General features: G+C 40.6%; 1 protein-coding gene across 1 annotated transcript in view; it reads left to right on the forward strand.

The window, feature by feature from the left end:
• The first annotated feature begins 3,939 nt into the window (after window positions 1–3,939).
• The window catches only part of LOC126819071 (uncharacterized), a 33,769-nt gene continuing 18,301 nt past the window's right edge, over window positions 3,940–19,407 (forward strand). Inside the window, exons 1-13 of the mRNA XM_050546898.2 lie at window positions 3,940–4,057; window positions 7,177–7,230; window positions 9,467–9,627; window positions 10,202–10,414; window positions 11,179–11,331; window positions 12,250–12,451; window positions 12,899–13,320; window positions 13,765–13,944; window positions 14,236–14,385; window positions 14,744–15,271; window positions 15,684–16,024; window positions 16,398–16,580; window positions 18,800–19,061. Coding sequence (XP_050402855.1) covers window positions 4,006–4,057; window positions 7,177–7,230; window positions 9,467–9,627; window positions 10,202–10,414; window positions 11,179–11,331; window positions 12,250–12,451; window positions 12,899–13,320; window positions 13,765–13,944; window positions 14,236–14,385; window positions 14,744–15,271; window positions 15,684–16,024; window positions 16,398–16,580; window positions 18,800–19,061 — 2,901 coding nt within the window. The 5' untranslated portion in view covers window positions 3,940–4,005. The remainder of the gene's footprint in view (window positions 4,058–7,176; window positions 7,231–9,466; window positions 9,628–10,201; window positions 10,415–11,178; window positions 11,332–12,249; window positions 12,452–12,898; window positions 13,321–13,764; window positions 13,945–14,235; window positions 14,386–14,743; window positions 15,272–15,683; window positions 16,025–16,397; window positions 16,581–18,799; window positions 19,062–19,407) is intronic.

The raw sequence follows: 19,407 nt of genomic DNA on the forward strand, positions 1-19,407 counted from the left end.
TTCAATAAAAGTAATAAATAGGGGTGCATAGTTTCCCAAATTGTTTGTAAGCCTGTTTTGTCTACTTGGTCAAATGTTTCGCCCTTTTACGATTTATCCAGCAAAACTGACAGCTTTTTATCAAATCTTCCATAATGTATCTTTAATGGTCGTAATTTCTACATATAAAATATATTCTGGCATATTGGCACTTTAAACAAACTTTTTAACATGAAATAAACATAAACATATTTTAAATTAGCACGTTCGTGGTTCTTAAAAGTAAAGTATATCAACACGGAAGATGTTTCTAGAAAAACAGCTTGATAAAGAGCTAGAGTGAAACAGAGAAAAATAACTGATAAACACATACGCATATATTATCCTGCCTGGCATCATTGAGCTTTTCAAAGTGAAAAACACTCATAAATATTTTGAATTGATATGTTCATATTTTTTTTTTTCAAATTTTAAATATGTCAATTATCAAATTTAAAATACGTTATCTAGAAAAGGGGATTGATAAAATAATTCATTATACAACATAACAACAGCTGATAAACAAATATGGATATTGATATTGACTCTTTGAACAAATTTATTTTTAAAAGCGAAAAAGACACAAGTATATTATTCTAATATGATATGTTCATTATTCTTTAAAAAAACTGAAATATATCAACAAAAAAATATAGAAATGAAATAGCTCAGTAATGAGAGAGAGAGAGAGAGAGAGGCAGAGAGAGAGAGAGAGAGAGAGAGTATGACATATGGTTCAATTTTATTTTATTAATACGCTAGCGCGTAGGTGTCTCTTAGCCGTGGGAGGCAGTCGGAGGACCCGGAGAAAACCCACGAGATTGGACAGGCGATCCTAAGGTATATATCATTCTGGCGCTTTAAACAAATTTTTAAAAAGGGAAAAGCAAACACTATGTTCATTTTTCTTTCAAAACTAAAACATGTCAACAAGAATAAAGATTGATCAACAAAGACAAATAACCGATAAATAAATAAACCAATACGCATATAATATTTGTATTTGAATCTTGTAAACGAGGGTAAAGTATAAAGTATAAAGAGAAAGGAAACACCAACTTGTACTTGATCACACAGAACGGAAACTCGTCAGATTTCTAACAGATTAAATACAATATCGTCTTGTATATACCAGCATTTGTCTCAGTCGTGAACAAACTTCACATGACGTCACGTTTTGGGTTTTAGGAGAAAGATGATTTGGGTGTATATAAATTGCGGACGCTGCACATGTTTCGACGTTTAAAGCAGCACTTCTTTCTAAATGAAATGAAATGAAATGGGGTTTAACCTCCTACTGTTCTGCTCCTTACCTGGGCTAATACGCCATACAGTGTGCTATGAGGGAAATTTTGCCCGGGCAGCGGCACTACGGCCTACTCTTATATTGAATTCCAACTGCCAAGGGATCTTTTACGTGCACGCCAATGTGTACACGGGACCTCGGTTTTTCGTCCCATCCGAACGACAAGACATTGTCCTTGTCAGGCCCTCCATCCTGCATCACTGACAAGGGGAAACCACGCCGGAAACTCTGAATGAACTTTCTCGGCCAATGCAGGGATCGAACACCCGACCTCCAGGCTAGCGAGACACTTCTTTCTCTACATGTTAGAATACATTGATATTATTAATAAACCATTAATCATATTGTTTTAGTCCCATCCGATGAACCAGACGCTCCATCATAGATAGGGGTGGGGGGGGGCTTGGTCAACACAGGGCTCGAACCTGTGATTTCTTGCTTAGTTCCTTACTCACTGCGTCATCTGTGACTCCTTTAAGGAATTGAGTTTTCAAACACTGTATTTGAAAAATGTAGAAATCTATAAGATACAGTAGAAGGTTATAATGTTGTATGTCTTTTATTCTAAACAAAGATTGGGCTTGATCTCTTATACATATTATTTTAATCTCTCGATAGTACAACATACGTTATAGCCTGTCGACACTCGAAACTAAAATTCGGTTATAGCCTGCCAAGGTCCCGCGTCTTTGATATGAATGTATTCTGTCCACAGTCGAAACTAAAATCTGGTTATCCTATCGAAATGAAATGGGATTAACGTCCTACTATTCTGCTCCGACTGAGCTAATGAAGACGGGCATAAGGCATACAGTATGCTATGGGGGAAATTTGGCCGGGTAGCGGCACTATGGCGTACTCTTATATCGATTCCAACTGCCAAAGGATCTTTTACGTGCACGCCAATGTATACACGGGACCGCGGCTTTTCGTCCCATCTGAACGACTAGATAGCCCCCCCCCCCCGATCCTGCACCAGGGAAACCATGTCGGAAAATCCCGATGAACTTTCTCTGCTAACTTGAGACCTCCAGGCTAGCGAGCCAGCGTCTTACCCACTTAGCCACCGTAGTTCCGTTATTATTATGTCGATTTGCATAGGTTAATTAATAGTACGCCGAAGTCACCCGTCTTTTATATGAATTTATTCTATTGAGAGAGACTAAAAGTGGGTCATTCTGTCGAAATTCCTCCAAACTAACATATTAGATATTCCTGACCTATATTAATAGGGTTGTATTCCTTTAAGGGGAATTTGACTCCGCGATTCAACTCGGTTAGGAAATTGACTCTTGTAAACAAGCGCTTTAGGATGTCAGATTCAAGTTATTCGTCAGTCATTTCTCAGTTTAAAACTAAATATTTTGGACTTCAGAACTGTCAAAAGTTCACATGTAGACATTGTTTTTGTTTCATGACACGAGCGCAGCACGAGGGAGGAGAGTGTTGTTCGGGCGGTACCGTTTCCGTCTATTCTTTATTAAATTCCTACAGACAAATGTTCTATTTACGTACACGCTAATGTTATGTGTACACGGACAGTTTTTGTGCTGTCGTCCCATCCGAACGACTGGGCAACACACCCGAGTTCGAACCCATGACATTCAGGCATGTTGATCACTTAGATTGTGGTCAAAATATATATATATATTTTACAATTAAGACCATCGCTTAAATGTAGTATTCGTTAAAAATTTGTAATTTTTCTGCAATTACTCTCTCTTTGGCTTTTATCACGAGGGAGACACGGTGGCTAGGTGGTTAAGACGCTGGCTCGCTAGCCTGGAGGTCGGGTGTTCGATCCCTGCATTGGCCGAGAAAGTTCATCTGGATTTTCCGACGTGGTTTCCCCTTGTCAGGGGTGCAGAACGGAGGGTCTGACAAGGACATCTCTTTAGTCCTTCGGATGAGACGAAAAACCGAAGTCCCGTGTATACATTGGAATGCACGTAAAAGATCCCTTGGCAGTTGGAATTCGATATAAGAGTAGGCGATAGTGCCGCTGCCCGGGCAAAATTTCCCTCATAGCACACTGTATGCCGTATGCCTGTCTTCATTAGCCCAGTATAGGAGCAGAACAGTAGGACGTTAAACCCCCATTTCATTTCATTTCTTTTTAACAAAGCAATAAGATAATCTACTAAGGGAAACGATAACCGAAAACTAATTTTAAGACCATAAACAGCTTACACGTCTAGTTGTTATACACTCGTTAAAGAAACAGAACTGTTTTAAACTTTTGAACAGGATCCAAGAGAAAATAACAAACACGCCTAGTAACCGAGTTGCTAATAGTTCATTGTCAAGGACACTCCGAAATTCGGTGCTGAATAACAGAACTCACTTTCATATCATATCAATTTTCCGCTGAATGTGGTCAGCGTTTTTTTATGATGTAGATTTGAACATAGGTTTCTGCGCAAGCATGTGAGCGCATCTTAATACAATATCCATACAGCGAATGGTTGACACAATTGATCATATGACCTGGACAATTAGAGTTGACGCAATCTATAATCGGGAGGAGCATATTTTCTTTATCATCAGCAATAGCGGTGCGGATATACTGGATTGCCCAGTTCATTGAAATGATTAACTTTGGACCCAGTGTCATACCATAGCGGATATATAAGAGACCTGGGACCCGAGAGCAGACCATAACGAACCGCTATTGTCATAACATGAAGGCGCCTATTATGCTGCTCCTTGCCCTCGTGGCTGGAGTTCTCGCAGGTAAGAAATAATTTGGATTATCGTCATTTTGTCTGGATCATTTGGAGAACTACACCGTCTTGTACTATTAAAAACGGTTTGTATGTAAGCGTGACGTTTAGGTTTATTAATTCTGTGATCAGCTGAGGCCGCGGTGACTCAGGATGTCCCGGTTTCAATCCTATGTTGACTGAGAAAGTTCCCCTGGATTTTCCTCGGTAGTTTCTCCCCCCCCCCTCCCCCCTTACTCGAGGAAGTTCATCCAGATTTTCCGGCGTGGTTCCCCCTTGTCAGTGATGTAGGACGGAAGGCCTGACAAGTACAGCTGTCTAGTAGTTCGGATGGGACGAAATACCGAAGTTCCGTGTACACATTGGCGTGCACGTAAAAGATCCCTTGACAGTTGGAATTCGATATAAGAGTAGGCCGTATTGCCACTGTCCGGACAAAATGTCCCTCATAGCACACTGTATGCCCGTCTTCATTAGCCCAGTTTATTTCTGTGATCGTCTAAATTCATCAGCGACCTATCTCTTAAAGCCACAAACTACCAAAACATAAGTTAAGATCGTACACAATTGATATTACCTTTTTTTTTTTAAACATTTTGGTCCGAATACAGAGCCTCGTTTAAAGGGACAATAACACTCTTGCTGGCTTGAAAGCTCCAGAAAATAAATAATATCTCTATCTAAGTACTAGATGTTTAAGTGTCCTACCTGTTGTGTAAATTATCCATTACATCCTATTTTACTTGTGCAGAGGGTTCGAAAATATTTTTAAATCGAAGTTTCATTTGAAAAGGTTTACGTTAGACGTTTCAAACCATTATGTTGAATTTTTCAAAAATTTTAAATAAGGTGTGTTAAGATGAAATTTGTATCATCAATTAATTGAAATATTCTAAAATAGTACAATTTGTTGACCAGAATAAAGATTGGGACATATTATTCAGTTACAACAAGAGTGGTATTGAGCCTTTAACATGGTGACTATAGGCCAAACTGTGCCGCCTACTGAGCCCAAAAGTTGAAGACTGGGCGGCAACATACATACGTTTTGAAAATCGCTGACAAGGTTTTTCCCATGTACCAATACTATATCATGGTGCGTAGGTTTAAAAAAATCGTCTTTCTGATTGTTTTATGGGTATATTTCTGTCTGCGGGTCAGCCGCAGCAGTGTTTTGATCTCGATTTTACAGGATATTAATCAATCCATGGTTTAAAAAGATGCCAAAACTAATAGTGTATCAAATCTCCGAAACTAGTTTTTAAGTGCTCAGAAATCGAGTCTAAGGGAGTCAATTTTCAAAATTTTCTGGGGGAGGGCCCCCCAAATCCGCCGCGCGGGCTCTCAGCTGCGGTGTTCGTGCGGCTCGCACCGTTCGCCCGACATTGCCGCTCACGATCAAATCCTTAGACGAGACTCTGTCCGAATATATATAAATCAACGAATTTTAAGATAAGTGTTCTGGGCCCTGTTTCACGAAATCTTACCTGAAGATAAAAACCAAATTTTAGTAGATACTTCAATTTTGATTGGCTAAGCACTAAAATCAATCTAATATTATCCAATCAAATTACTAAAATTTATATTATATCTTAGTTAAAATTTCGTGAAATAGGACCCTGATCATAAATTCCTTCCGTCATCTGTGTATGTGTCTTAGATAGTAATAATTATAATTGTACAAGTCAATTCATTCTATATTTGGACGTGCTTAAGGAAATAATGATTTAGTTCTGACATTAAATTGGTGCATCTAGATATAATTACGTAATAGAGACAGAGAGGAAATGGGGTTCAACGTCCACTCGACACATTTCGGAACTAACACATGCTTCAATTTTATTTTAATAATTCTCTTTAGCAGGGGGAGGAAACCTTTCTACCCGGAGAAAACCCACGGGGTTGGACATGCGACCCTACTCCACTTGACTCAATGGCATACCTTATGATACAACGCGCATGCTTTAAGCATTCGGCCACCCTACCCCCAATTACGTAATAGCAACTATCTTATCAATTATGAGTGAACCGGGATTTTGGCTGACCGAATGGTCGAAGGCGTGTGGACTTTAGATCATAAGGTCTGTCTTTGAGCCAAGTGGGGTGGTTTCAAGCCTTCAAACCTCATGGTTTACTCCCTCCCTACTAAAAAAAATGGACCTTATGTTAGTCCCGAAATGACCCGGTTTGTGTTGAGTGGACGTCACTTAAACGCTCTCTCTCTCTCTCTCTCTCTCACTCTCTCTCTCTCTGACATGCCCAACTATATTTTCTGTTCTGAGTTTGGTCATTCTGGGTTTCGCATGATATATATATTTACTGGATGAAACAATTACTTAATTTAAGATAACAATTAACCCAAAGGATTGCCCCCCGCCCCTCTCCCACTTTAAGATAACAATTAACCCAAAGGATACTCCTCTCCCCATCCCATTGGCGACCGTCTCAATATGCATATTTCTACGCAAACCTACAATTTACAGATAAGTAAAGCAATGAAATGGGGTTAATAAACGGATTACCTTTTTGCACCAACCTGGATAATGAATATTATCAACCCTTGCACACGCGGGACCGTAGTTTATCGCCCCATCTGAAAGACTAGACACTGTTTCTTGCCAGGATACTCTGACACAGGGAAACCGGGAACCTTCATGTTAATGAAGCAGTGGGGGTTGGGTGACTGAATGGTTAGCGTGTGCGCGATGTATCAGAAGGTCTGTCATTGAGTCAACTGGTGTGGTTTAGATTCCCCGGTTGTACGTGACAAGGAGTAGGGTCGCATGTCCAACCTCGTGGGTTTTCTCCGGGTCCTCCAGTTTCTTCCTACTGTTAAAGACCCCTGAAATGAAATTGAAACATATGTTAGTCCTGAAATTACCTACTTTGTGTCCCTATTTCTCTCTTTCTCTCTCTAATGAACCAGTACCGAAACGGCTGTGCCACAATAGTGAAACGTCACTTTGTTGGGGGTATCAAGAACATCGCTCTTTGATATATAAATATGTCAAGTGAACTTTCATAGAAATTCGTTCAATTTATTCTAGTACCATGTAGGTCAGTTGTTCTTTGACGTTGTACATATTTTGAGTTTTTTATGTTTTACTTATCGTTTTATTTTATTTCTAGGGCCAATAAATTTACGTGTTAATGAACCAAATATTTGTGCGACACGCTGTGTTGGTGAGTATAAATTACAATTTCTTCTTGCAAAACAACATAAGAGAATGCGGTTGAATTCATTTCAAATATAGGACCTGTTTTAGGTCCGTATAGAATTGCAGAATTGTTTTTGTTTTTTCTTTTATAAAACGAATAAAACTGTTTTGCAGAATTAAATTTGTCAAAAATAGAAATGGGTAGAGCAACGAGCATGACCTTGTTGAACCATATTCTGGTTTACAGAACTAAACAGTTATTGCACAGTCAAACTAGCTTAAATCATTTCAGCTGTTTGTCAGATGTGAGAGTATTAACAGGAAATGTAGAAATATAAATTTTATTTGGGTTAACTTAGATGTGTGTAGACCAAATGTCATGTAGACACATATACAAAGACTTTCTTATATTCAACAGTAACGCCATTTAAATGAAGGGAAATGGAGTTTAACGCCCTACTGTTCTGCTCCGATTGGGCTAATGTAGATAATTTAACTTATCGTTTGTTAATGCCCCTGTTTTTGTTTCGTTATCATTGTTTATTAGAGTTCGTAGAATTATCAATCAGTAAATAAGTCAAGGATTAAAACATTGCTAATTTTCTTCAGGTCCCCTGCCTTACTCATCGTAGATCATTAAACGCCATATATCTCATTACGTAATAATATTGACCTTTCACCTTTGTGATACAATTAAAACAACCCTGGTTATCAATGAAACTTTGAGCTCGAGCGGATAGCACGCGCTAACAGTTATCATATCCTATCAGAACCTTATTTGGAGATGATTCGTCATTTGTCGATATTTCTAACCCAGTTATTCAGTGTGTGTACTTGAACGCCTTATACCCATTTTGAACTTTAATTAAGTACAAAAAAGCCTTAGAATGTAAAACACTTTAAAGGTTCATCCACACTCTCAACTAGAATGTAATACATTTTAAAGACTTGTCCAAGTTCAATTCCGATCGCGGGGTTGAGGGGGGGGGGGGCGAATGATTAGCGCGTGCGCGTTGCATCATAAGGTCTGGCATTGAGTCAGCTGGAGTGACTTAGATTCCCCGATTGTACGTGACAAGGGGTAGGGTCGCCTGTCTAACCTCGTGGGTTTTCTCCGGGTCCTCTGGTTTCCTCCCAGAGCGTATTATTGAAATAAAATTGAACCAAATGTTAGTCACGAAATGACATAGTTTGTGTCGAGTGGACGTTAAACCCCATTTCTCTTTCTTAATTCGATTCGGTATTTACAAAGATATTATAAATTTCAGACGCTATAAACAAGTAACATATTTTGATGGGCCTTTGTTAATTCGATTCGGTCCAAGTCGGTCCGGAGCGACGGTGGCTAAGTGAGTGAGACGTTGGCTTGCTAACCTGGAGGTCACGTGTTCGATCCCTGCACTGGCCGAGAAAGTTCATGGGGATTTTCCGACGTTGTTTTCCCTTGTCAGTGGTGCAAGACCACTGAAAAGGACAGCTATTTAGTCGTTCGGATGGGACGAAAAACCGAGGCCCCCTGTATAAATTGGAATGCGCGGAAAAGATCCCTTGGCAGTTGGAATTCGATATAAAAGTAGTGCTGCTGCCTGGGCAAAATTTCCCTCATAGCACACTGTATGGGATATGCCCGTCTTCATAAGCCTAGTTGGAGCAGAACAATAGGACGTTAAACCTCATTTCATTTCATTTTCACGCTGCTTTTAAAGATTTAACCTATATGTCTAGTCAATCATACATGCCATCCATTTTAATTAAAGATACATTATGGGAGATTAGATAGAAAGCTGACAGTTCTCACTGTAATAGTTAAAAACTAGATGATGTAAAGGGAATTTGCTGAAAATTTCAGTCAAATTGGTCCACTCCTAACCAAGATTTTAGTGATTGAATTTTCGGTCTAGCTTCGATCATCATTACTAAAGTCGGTACGATAAAAACATAGTCTTCATTATCCATTTCATGATTAAATCAAAAATGAAAGTGGAGCAGCAAGTGGGATTCTAATCCAGTAAACATCGCAGACTAGCGTTGGTACGAGAGTTGATTATGGTCTGGATAAGTTAATTAATGTCAATTAATAATTTAGATAACATTTCAGGCCTAAAGAAAGACCTGCAATAGGCAGATTTAGCTCTGCATAATGTACGCTCGTATGTTTAATATCAAACTTGCTTTTTACTCGGATAAAATGCAAGAATAACTATCTCAGTTTCGATATGCATTTTCTAATTATATCTCCTTTCCTTGTCTTGTTTTTCCAGAATCAAAAAAGTTTAAATATGAACCGGGAACGACGTATGTATTCGACTATAACGCACAGACCGAAACAGGTATGGAAGGTGCATCTGAAGATAAGGCTGTCCTAGGAATCAGTGCTACAGCTCATGTTGAAGTTATCTCCAATTGTGATATGGCTTTAAGAGTAAGTTCTTTAAAAAAAACAACATAGAATTGGATCCCGGCACGAATATTTTAAAAGAGAGAGAGAGAGAGAGAGAGAGAGAGAGAGAGTTTAACTTCCATTTAATACACACTATGTCATTTTGGGAATGACCAGTGGCAGGGGCGGGTCCAGCATTGTCAGAATGGAGGGGGGGGGCGTGCTGCCCACACTTGGGAGTGCGAAGCCCGGCTCTCGGTGGGCGGACTGACTGGCAATCAACCAAGTCACCAACCAGATCGTTTCGGAGTAAATTACGACGGGGATCACTACCATTTTTAAGTATTTTTGTTCTCCTTGTTCGCCACCGCAAAAAATAGCGCGCCCGCCCCCCTCCCCTCCGGCGGATCCGAGCCTGAGTGGTTCAATTTTATGCAATTGAAACCACGCCACTCAATCATCGAGACTCTTTATGTATGTAAAGTGCACGCCATAGTCTATTCGGCCTTTCAATCCCCCCCCCCCCAAATTAAACTTATGAGATATGAAATGTAACATGTCCATTCGATACAAAGCGATTAACAATTGTACTCAACATGTATTTTTCTGTTTTTAGTTGAGCAATGTTCGCCTCGCTCCACAGTCCAGTTCACAGTTTACCAGATCACTGGAAGAGAATGCTCTCCGCTTCTCATTCCAAGATGGTTCTATTGAAGATCTGTGTCCACCCATGGATGAAACCGACTGGAGTTTGAACATCAAGAGAGGTGTTTTATCAACCTTCCAGAATTCTATGGACAACTTGGAAAACGACGGAACTGTTCAGGAGGTAGGAAATAACAACTTTTTTATTTATTTTGTGGAGATGCGTCTCCCTCGTCTTGGTCGAGTTGTCGTTTTGTTGAGATGCGTCTCCCTCGTCTTGGTCGAGATGACGTTTTGTTGAGATGTTTCTCGTTCGTCTTGGTCAAGTTGACGTTTTGTTGACGTCAAAAGCTATGACGTAGTTTGCTGGATGTACGAATCCAATAGTAAGTACATGAGAACCGCAATATACACAACCATAAAGACAAACCTGCGGACAGGAGAACCTATAGTCATCACAAGAATAAACAACAAATATCAAACCAAGAGAATGGATCAGTAAACTTTCCACTGAATTACTGTCTTGCCTATAGATGTAAGTATCGCAGGCACCGTGCATCCACTGTGAGGAGTCTTATAGGCAAGAAACACAAACTTATTTTTTTCTTTTCTAACAAAAACAAAGCCTTGCTCCCATTAGGCATTGTCCAATTAACTGCAATGTACCCGGAGGGTTGCAATAATTCTTAAACAAGGCTTTAAGTGAGCTGCCTGAACTACCCATGCCCGCCATCTTGTACTATTCTCCAGTGTTTCAGACAAAGTGAGCAATACAGTTAGGACACTTCCCTCTTGTGGCAAATGTCGGTAATTCAGTGGATGATGACATTATTCAAATCAACTAATAGCGCAATAACATATCGTTCTGTTTGGGGGTATTTCTATGTATGGTTTGTTTGTTTTTGGGTAACAGATTTTATTTAATATATTGTGTTTTGTTGTTAATAGACTGATGTAACTGGATCGTGTCCAGCTGAATATACACTGGTTAACAAGGGCTGGTATACTAAGTCTATCAAGAAGACCAAGAATCTGTTGGGCTGTATGGACAGACATGGATGGAGAAGCGCTATGCATGGTTCTCCCTACAGAGTTCCATCTGTAAGTAAAATTTCTTAATGATATTCGTTAATCCTCAAGTGTTAAGCGAAGCTTCTCCGACAATGTCACGACATCTTGAGTATCTTACGGTTATCTAGAGATCTAGAAATGAAATGAAATGGGGTTTAACGTCCTACTGTTTTGCTCCTAACTGGGCTAGAGATTTAGGGATCCTAGAAACTACAAAACATGTTAAATATGACGACGTTCGTTCTGCTGTTAGTTAAAGCAATCACGACATTTTCCTCCGATTAGATATGGATCAAAATAGACTAGAAATGTTTTAAAGGCATTTTGATTATCTTTATGAAATAATTTCAAGTTTGGGGAAGGGGGGGGGGATTTTACAACGCGGTTTATCTTGTCAGTAATGCAGGGCAGTGGGTCTCTAAGAGGAGATCGTCTGAAATGAAAAGGGGTTTAACGTCCTAATGTTCTGCTCCTATACTGGGCTACTGAAGACGGGCATACGCCATACAGTGTAATATGACTACTATGTGGGAAATTTTGCCCGGTCAGCTGCACTATGACCTACTCTTATACCGAATTCCAACTGCCAAGGGATCTTTTACGTGCATGCCAATGGAAACACAGGACCTCGGTTTTTTCATACCATCCGAACGACAAGACGGATGTCTTTGTCAGATCCTACACCCCCGTATCACTGACAAGGGGGAACCACGCCGGAAAATCTGGATGAACGTTCTCGGCCAATGCATGGATTGAACACGCGACTCCCATGCTAGCGACCCAGCATCTTACCCACTTATCCGCCGTGGCTCCCATAAGCTCATTTAGCTGTTTGGATAGAACGAAATGTAGTCGGACAAATTGCCCTTAGACATGGAGTATCCCGGTCAGTGTAGAACAGTAAGAAGTTAATCCATAATATTTTCATTGATGTATCTGTATTTACAGGATATTCAGTCGTTACCTCTGATCAAGAGTGACCATGTTTGTAATCAGGAGATTGATACCAGAGGAGGACACATGACAAGTTCTGTTTGTAAAGAAACCCACGTATTCCGACCATTCTCACACTACAATAATGGGTCCCTCACTAAAGTTGTTCAGAAACTCAACTTTAGAAATAAAATGAAAGGCGTCACCACCAGACAATGTAAGTATAAGGAAACTAGGAGCGCCACTGTGACTTACAGAGTAAGGCGATGACCCACGGTGGCTTAGAGAGTAAGATGGTGGCCCACGGTGGTTTAGAGAGTAAGGCGATGGTCTACAGTGGCTTAGGATGTAAGGCGGTGGTCCACGGTGACTAAGACAGTAAGGCGGTGATCCACGGTGGCTTAGAGAGTAGGGCGTGCACTCAAACGATCCCATGGTAGTTGGAATTTGGAAAAGAGTGGCAAACTTTCCCTAATAGCACACTACGTGCCGTACTCCCATCTTCATTGATGTTAAACGTTTTAAATCGTTTACAGAACAGAACAGAAATTATATCAACTTTTGCTGTTATTTCTTATTATTTCTTAACATGTATAATGTAATATTGACCGGTATTTAACCCAGTATCGATATTTCATTGATATCCTTTATGTTTTTAAAATAGCTTACATTGATAAAAGAGCTTCACTTCTCTTCACTCATTCCAATGGACACAAAGATATGGAACGAAAACAACAGGAGGTCTTGAACAAACTCACCACACTCTGTCAAGTCACCATTAAGGACATCCGTCCAGAAGTCCCAACACTTTTCTCGGACATGATATTCCAGATGAGAGGACTTGATGCAACATCTTTAAGAAACATTGAAAGACAAGTTTCCCGGGGAAGCTTATGCCCCCAAAACACCGAAAAGACCAAGAAATTCTTCCTTGATGCTATTCCCATGGTCGGAACCAGCAGCTCCGTTCAGCTTCTCAAAGAACTTGTGATTAACAAAGAGGTGACTGGAATCCAAGCTGAAATGTGGTTGACATCTTTAGCTCTGATACAAGAACCAACACTCCAGATGCTTTCGGAGGTCAAGGTAATGCATTTACAGTTTACAAAACTATAAGACCGTTTCATTTATTTAACCAGGGGTGAAGCATATTCCAGGACTTCTAGTACCACATGTGATTATGGTCATGAGAATTGTTTCATGTGATGGGTCTATTTCTCGTGATTTTGGTGAACGCAAATGTGATTTTAATGTTATTGTAATTAAACATCCCCATAGATAACACAGTAATTCTAACCTGACACAATCACCGGTTGTACGTGGCATTGAGTAGGGTCGCCTGTCCAACCTCGTGGGTTTTTTCCGGGGCCTCCGGTTTCCTCCCACTGCTAAAGACCCCTACGCGCAAGCGAATTATGTAAATAAAATTAAACCATATGTTAGTCCCGAAATGACCTAGTTTGTGTCGAGTGGACGTTAAACCCCATTTTTCTCTCTCTCTCTAACCTGACACCTATTATTATCTTGCAGGCTATCCTGAATATGAATGAATTGGGCGATAAATCCATGCTACCTATCTCATCTCTCGTCAACAACTATTGTAGAAAGAACCCAAACTGTGCTGATGAGCATGAGGTCACTGGAATCATTTCAGCTCTAGAAAGGAATTTGGGATACGGATGTTACGTCCGGGATGAGAACCTCCAGAAGGTAAGTGTTTTGCTGGATAAATCGTAAAAGGACTTTATTTATTTCATGGGTTGTTATTTGGGAAACATTTGACCAAGTAGACAACACAGGATTACCTTTATCGAAAGGTAACAACAACATTAACATGAACACATGCCCAATTATTTATTAGATGTTTTCGTTAATAAGATCTGCAATCTTTCAATTTCGGAGTTAGGCGATCGCTGAAGGATTTCAGTACGGTTTGTTTCGTTTGTAATGTGTTGCACAGTTATCCTAAATCATCTATAATTATGAATTATTCCATTACAGGTCCTATTGACCCTAAGAGCTATTGGAAATGCTGGTCACAGTTCAAGTGTTGCTGGCCCTCTATCTCATTGCCTTACACGTCAGTCAAACCCAATCGAAGTCAGAGTTGCTGCCCTTGATGCCTTCCGACGTCTGCCATGCTCAGCTGATGTAAGTATAGCCTTGCGATTGACCCATATGTCACATGCATCTTTTTGTTCTCTATTTTATGAAAGGTCCCGTGTAATCATTAGCGGGCACGTTAAAGAACCCTTGACAGGTGGAATTCAATAGAAGTTGCCCCGCGTTTCAGCCTAATTATCCCAGTAAGACCTGTAACCGCATCTTAATTGAACCAAATGCGTTATTTCACCAGTATAAATATGTAGTACCGTCATAAAGCGGGGCTTAGCGATTGACTAATCATTATTCCGAAGTCTTTCCGAAAATGCTGAACAAAGTGTGGCCAAGAAAAGACATTTGATGTGTACTTATTATCCGAAAATAATCGGTTTGATTTTCATTTCAGAGAATCGAAGCCATGTCCCTGTTGGAAGACAAAGACGAAGATTCTGAGCTCAGAATCGCTGCTTATTTGACAGTGATGAACTGCCCAACTGAAGATAACCTTAATGAAATCCGTGCACTATTGGCAGCAGAAGAAGCTAACCAGGTTGGATCTTTCATCTGGTCACATCTCACCAACTTAATGGAGACTGACTGTCCACACAAACAGAACCTTAAATCCATTGTTGATGACGAAACTCTTAAAAAGGAATTCGATTTGGAAAAAGTAAAGTATTCCAAAAATTACGAGGGATCTTTCATGTTTGATAGACTCAATACCGGTGCCATGGTTGAAAGCAACGTCATCTGGTCCAGTAAATCCTTCATCCCGAGATCTGCTATGGTCAATCTTACCGTAGATCTTTTCGGTAACTCCGTCAACCTGTTTGAAGTTGGTGGACGTATTGAAGGCTTGGAATATCTTCTGGAAACCTACTTGGGACCATTTGGTTATTTTGGAGAAAAGAGTTCAAAGACAAGCGTTGAGAAGGTATGTCATTAATTAATAATATATATAAATGCGGCTATTTAAGACCATTATCTTGTTGTTCTTATTTGAATCACCCATCCTGTGGAGCTTTGGAGGGCCAGTGAATAAGACACTGGGAGATTAATCAATACGTCCAGAGTCCGATCCCAGTGTTTGCAGAGAAGGTTCCTCGGGATTTTCGACAGCTATATCCCATTAAGACCCATTTCAGATCACCGGTATGAGCAGTATACCATACATGACTCACTGCTAAAGAAATGTGACGTCAACCACCTTGTGACGTTTAAATTTTACACGAAAATTGTTTAGTATGGTTAAATTGATATTGATGTTTTCGACATTTTAGAATTATAGGTTATAGCCTTTTCTGGTCTGGATCGTTTCATTAGATCGTCATTTTTTATCCTTTCAGAGCCGAGCTAAATTAGAACAGATGCGAGGATCAGTTTATATGAGAGTGTTCGGCAACGAGATGATGTACAATCACTTCAAGGGTTTCGATGATTTCAAATCAAAGGATTTCAACTTCTTGGAATTCTTGATTAAAATTTCAAAAGACCACGACTATTCCTTTAGTCAGAGTATGATGTTCCTGGATTCTAGTATGGTTATCCCAACTGCTGCTGGTCTACCTCTTAACCTGACAGTCAACGGAGTCACCAGTATCGATCTAAAAGCATCTGGATCAGTCGATCTTCGTAAAGTTGCCACCAGCCCAAGAAGTCTTCATATTGATGGAATCATCAAACCAAGGTAGGGATCATTTGAAAGCGAATTCCAAGATCGACACACACACAGATGACTTTGACGACCACTGCATCGTGTGATGGTTTCATTTCACCCCCAGAAGATCAATAAGTATTAGTGCTTTGTTCTTTATTTCAGTGGAGAGGGTAGGACTGAATGGTTTAAGTCTGTCAATGAATCAAGTGGTTTCGATTCCCCTATTGTACGAGACAAGGAGTAGGGTCGCCCGTCCAACCTCGTGGGTTCTCTCAGGGTTCTCCGATTTTCCTCCCACTGCTAAAGACTCCTACGCGCAAGCGAAATGAAATTGAACCATATTTTAGTCCCTAGTTTCTATCTAGTGGACGTTAAACCCCCATCTCCTTCTGCCATATTTCAGTGGAGCTGTTACCATCAGTGGATCAATGAGTGTTGACGCTTTGTTTACCAAGAGTGGAATGAAGATGACCAGCACCCTTCACTCCAGTACTGCACTTAAAACAACGGCAACCCTCCAACGTGGTAAAATTCTTGAAATTGATATCGACACCCCTGAAGAGAAAATGGAAGTATTGGACATCAAGTAAGTGGAATGGTTTCTATGAATTGTTTTGCCCAACTCATGTAGTATTGCGTAGCATTGCTGAATATTTGTTAGCTATATGAACTGCTCAAATAAGAATTGGTTACCAAATTTTCTCGAAGTAGTACAGATATACTATTCAAAAAAAGTAGGGGATATTTGATTTTTAAGTGTTATTAAAGTCACCTAATGAAACTGACGAAGAAACAAATGACAAAATGAAATGAAGTTCACATTCATCGATTTATTCCAAATGATCGTTAGACTAAGTAAGGCACAGACTGACCATTATAAGGGTAAAATGATACCCGGGGTCAAACAGCAAAGTTACCACAACATCACAACCAAGTCAGTAACGGGTAAATCCTCCTCTGTTTGCCAAACAAGCATTGATCCGACGTGGCATACTCCTAATGAGACGTCTAAGGTCATTTTGGTCCAGATTGTCCCATTCCTGTTGCAACGCAGCAGCAAGTTCTTGGACATTGGCAGGACGTTGTTGACGTTGACGTAACCTCTGTCCAAGCATGTCCCAGACATGCTCGATGGGGGAGAGGTCGGGACTCAGTGCTGGCCAAGGTAATGTGGTGATGTTCTGTTGTTGGAGGTAACCTGTAACGATCCTGGCCCTGTGACATCTTGCGTTGTCATCCTGGAAGATGAAACGGCGGCCATGACGTCGTGCGAACGGCACAACATGGACTGCCAAGATGTTGTCCCGGTAGTACTGGCCTGTTCTTCCAGCAACAGTGATGCCTCCCCACACCATAACAGAACCACCCCCAAATCGATCATGTCTGATGACGTTAACGTCTTGGAAGCGCTGTTTCGACGACGCCACACCCTCCTACGTCTGTCCAAAAAATCAACAGTGAACCTTGACTCATCTGAAAACATCACATTGCTCCAGCGTCGATTATCCCAGTGTTGACGATCCCTACACCAACGACGTCTTGCCTGAATGTGATGATCTCTCAAACAAGGGATCACGCGAGGACGTCGGGCGTGAAGGTGACCCCTATGCAGTCGATTCCGAATCGTCTGGCCACTCACTCTCACACCAGTGTCTGTTTGAAGACGAGCGCTGATCTGATTTGCTGTGATGACACGATTTCTCAAGGCCAAGGTACGGATAAATCGATCCTGGGCTTGAGTTGTCGCCCTTGGTCGACCTGAGCGTGGTCTGTCCTGTACAGATTGTGTATCGCGGTATCTGGACCATAGCCTGCTTATGACAGACTGAGAAACATTCATCGTCCGCGCCACAACCGCCTGTGTTGTGCCGATCTGTAGCATGCCAAGGGCACGAAACCTTTCATTTTGGGTAAGCCGACGCATATCAAAATTTGTCTTCTGGTCACTAAAACAATTAAACTGATGTTTCCACCCTGGAATTCAATGCCACAATGACTGTAACATTCAAAGTCAGAGTCGTGCAAATCTTGGGTTGGACCCCCATGATGATCCCAAGCATCACCTGCATTCCATGCGGTAGCTATTGGTGCGTTTGGGCGTCACATGTAACTGGAAATGTTTCTTCTGTTAGGTTCTATAGTGACTTTTTTCGTAGTCATTTGCATATTTTAGTATTATGCCCCAAAATCAAATATCCCCTACTTTTTTTGAATAGTGTACTTCACCATGTGAACGACATCCGTCACTACTGATTTCACAGTCAGTAGGATGCAAAAGAAAATATAGAACAAAGCAATGGATTGATACTTTGGAGCCAGATTCTAGAAGTTGAAGCTACTGGGTGGAAGATGAGCCTTCCAATCTAGTTCTTGCTTATTCGGTCCGCGTACTATTATCTTATTATCTAAAGAGTTATTTTAGATGGAGTGCGCTATGAGGGAAATTTTGCCCGGGCAGCAGCACTATGGCCTAAGGGATCTTTTACGTGACCACCAATTTATAAACGGGACCTTGGTTTTTCGTCCCATCCAAACGACTAGACAGGTGTCCTTGTCAGGCACTCCGTCCTGCATCACTGACAAGTGGAAACCACGCCTGAAAATCTGGATGAACTTTCTCGATCAATGCCGGGCAACATTTCCCTCATAGCACACTGTATGGTGTATGCCCGTCTTCATTAGCCCAGTTTAGGAGCAGAACAGTAGGACGTTAAACCTCATTTCATTTCATTTCATTTTGGTATCTTAGCATCGACTATTTAGACTATATTTTTTCACTTACATGTACTATTTTGTGTTTTCCAGATCCTCGTTTTTCACTATTATGGGTGATGTAGAGAAGGAACAAGAAATGATCAAAAACAACTATAAAACTCGATCTTTCTGTAGTGGTAAAAAGATGGCTGATCTTACTGGTGTTGAGCTGTGTGGTGAATTGAGTTATCCCAACGCCTCCATGGTTGATGCAGCTCCATACTTCCCATTTACTGGACCAGTTAGCATGAGTCTTATACTCCACAAACGGGATACTCATTCTGGATACAAATTACTGGCTAAACGTTTAGAGGTTTGTTCATTTTTTTATATCTTTTCTGGAATACCTTAGTCCACTTTTAATAGAGATGATGGGGGCATGATGTTTCAGAGAGTATGGAAATGAAATGAAATGGGGTTTATCGTCCTACTGTTCTGCTCCGACTGGGCTAATGAAGACGAAAATACGCCATACAGTGTACTTTAAACGAACAACCCAATTCACGTTTACATGGAAACTTTACAAGCCACACTGTTAGCTGCATTACTGTATTTGCTTGAGATGCAGTTGCCTTGGTTAGTCATCGGATGGATGAGACAAGGTTGGATTAAACATGCATTATGCAAGAGCAAAATCTGCTTATTACAAGTCTTTCTTT

This window comes from Patella vulgata, chromosome 4, assembly GCF_932274485.2.
Source record: "Patella vulgata chromosome 4, xgPatVulg1.2, whole genome shotgun sequence".
Classification (NCBI taxonomy): Eukaryota; Metazoa; Mollusca; class Gastropoda; family Patellidae; genus Patella; species Patella vulgata.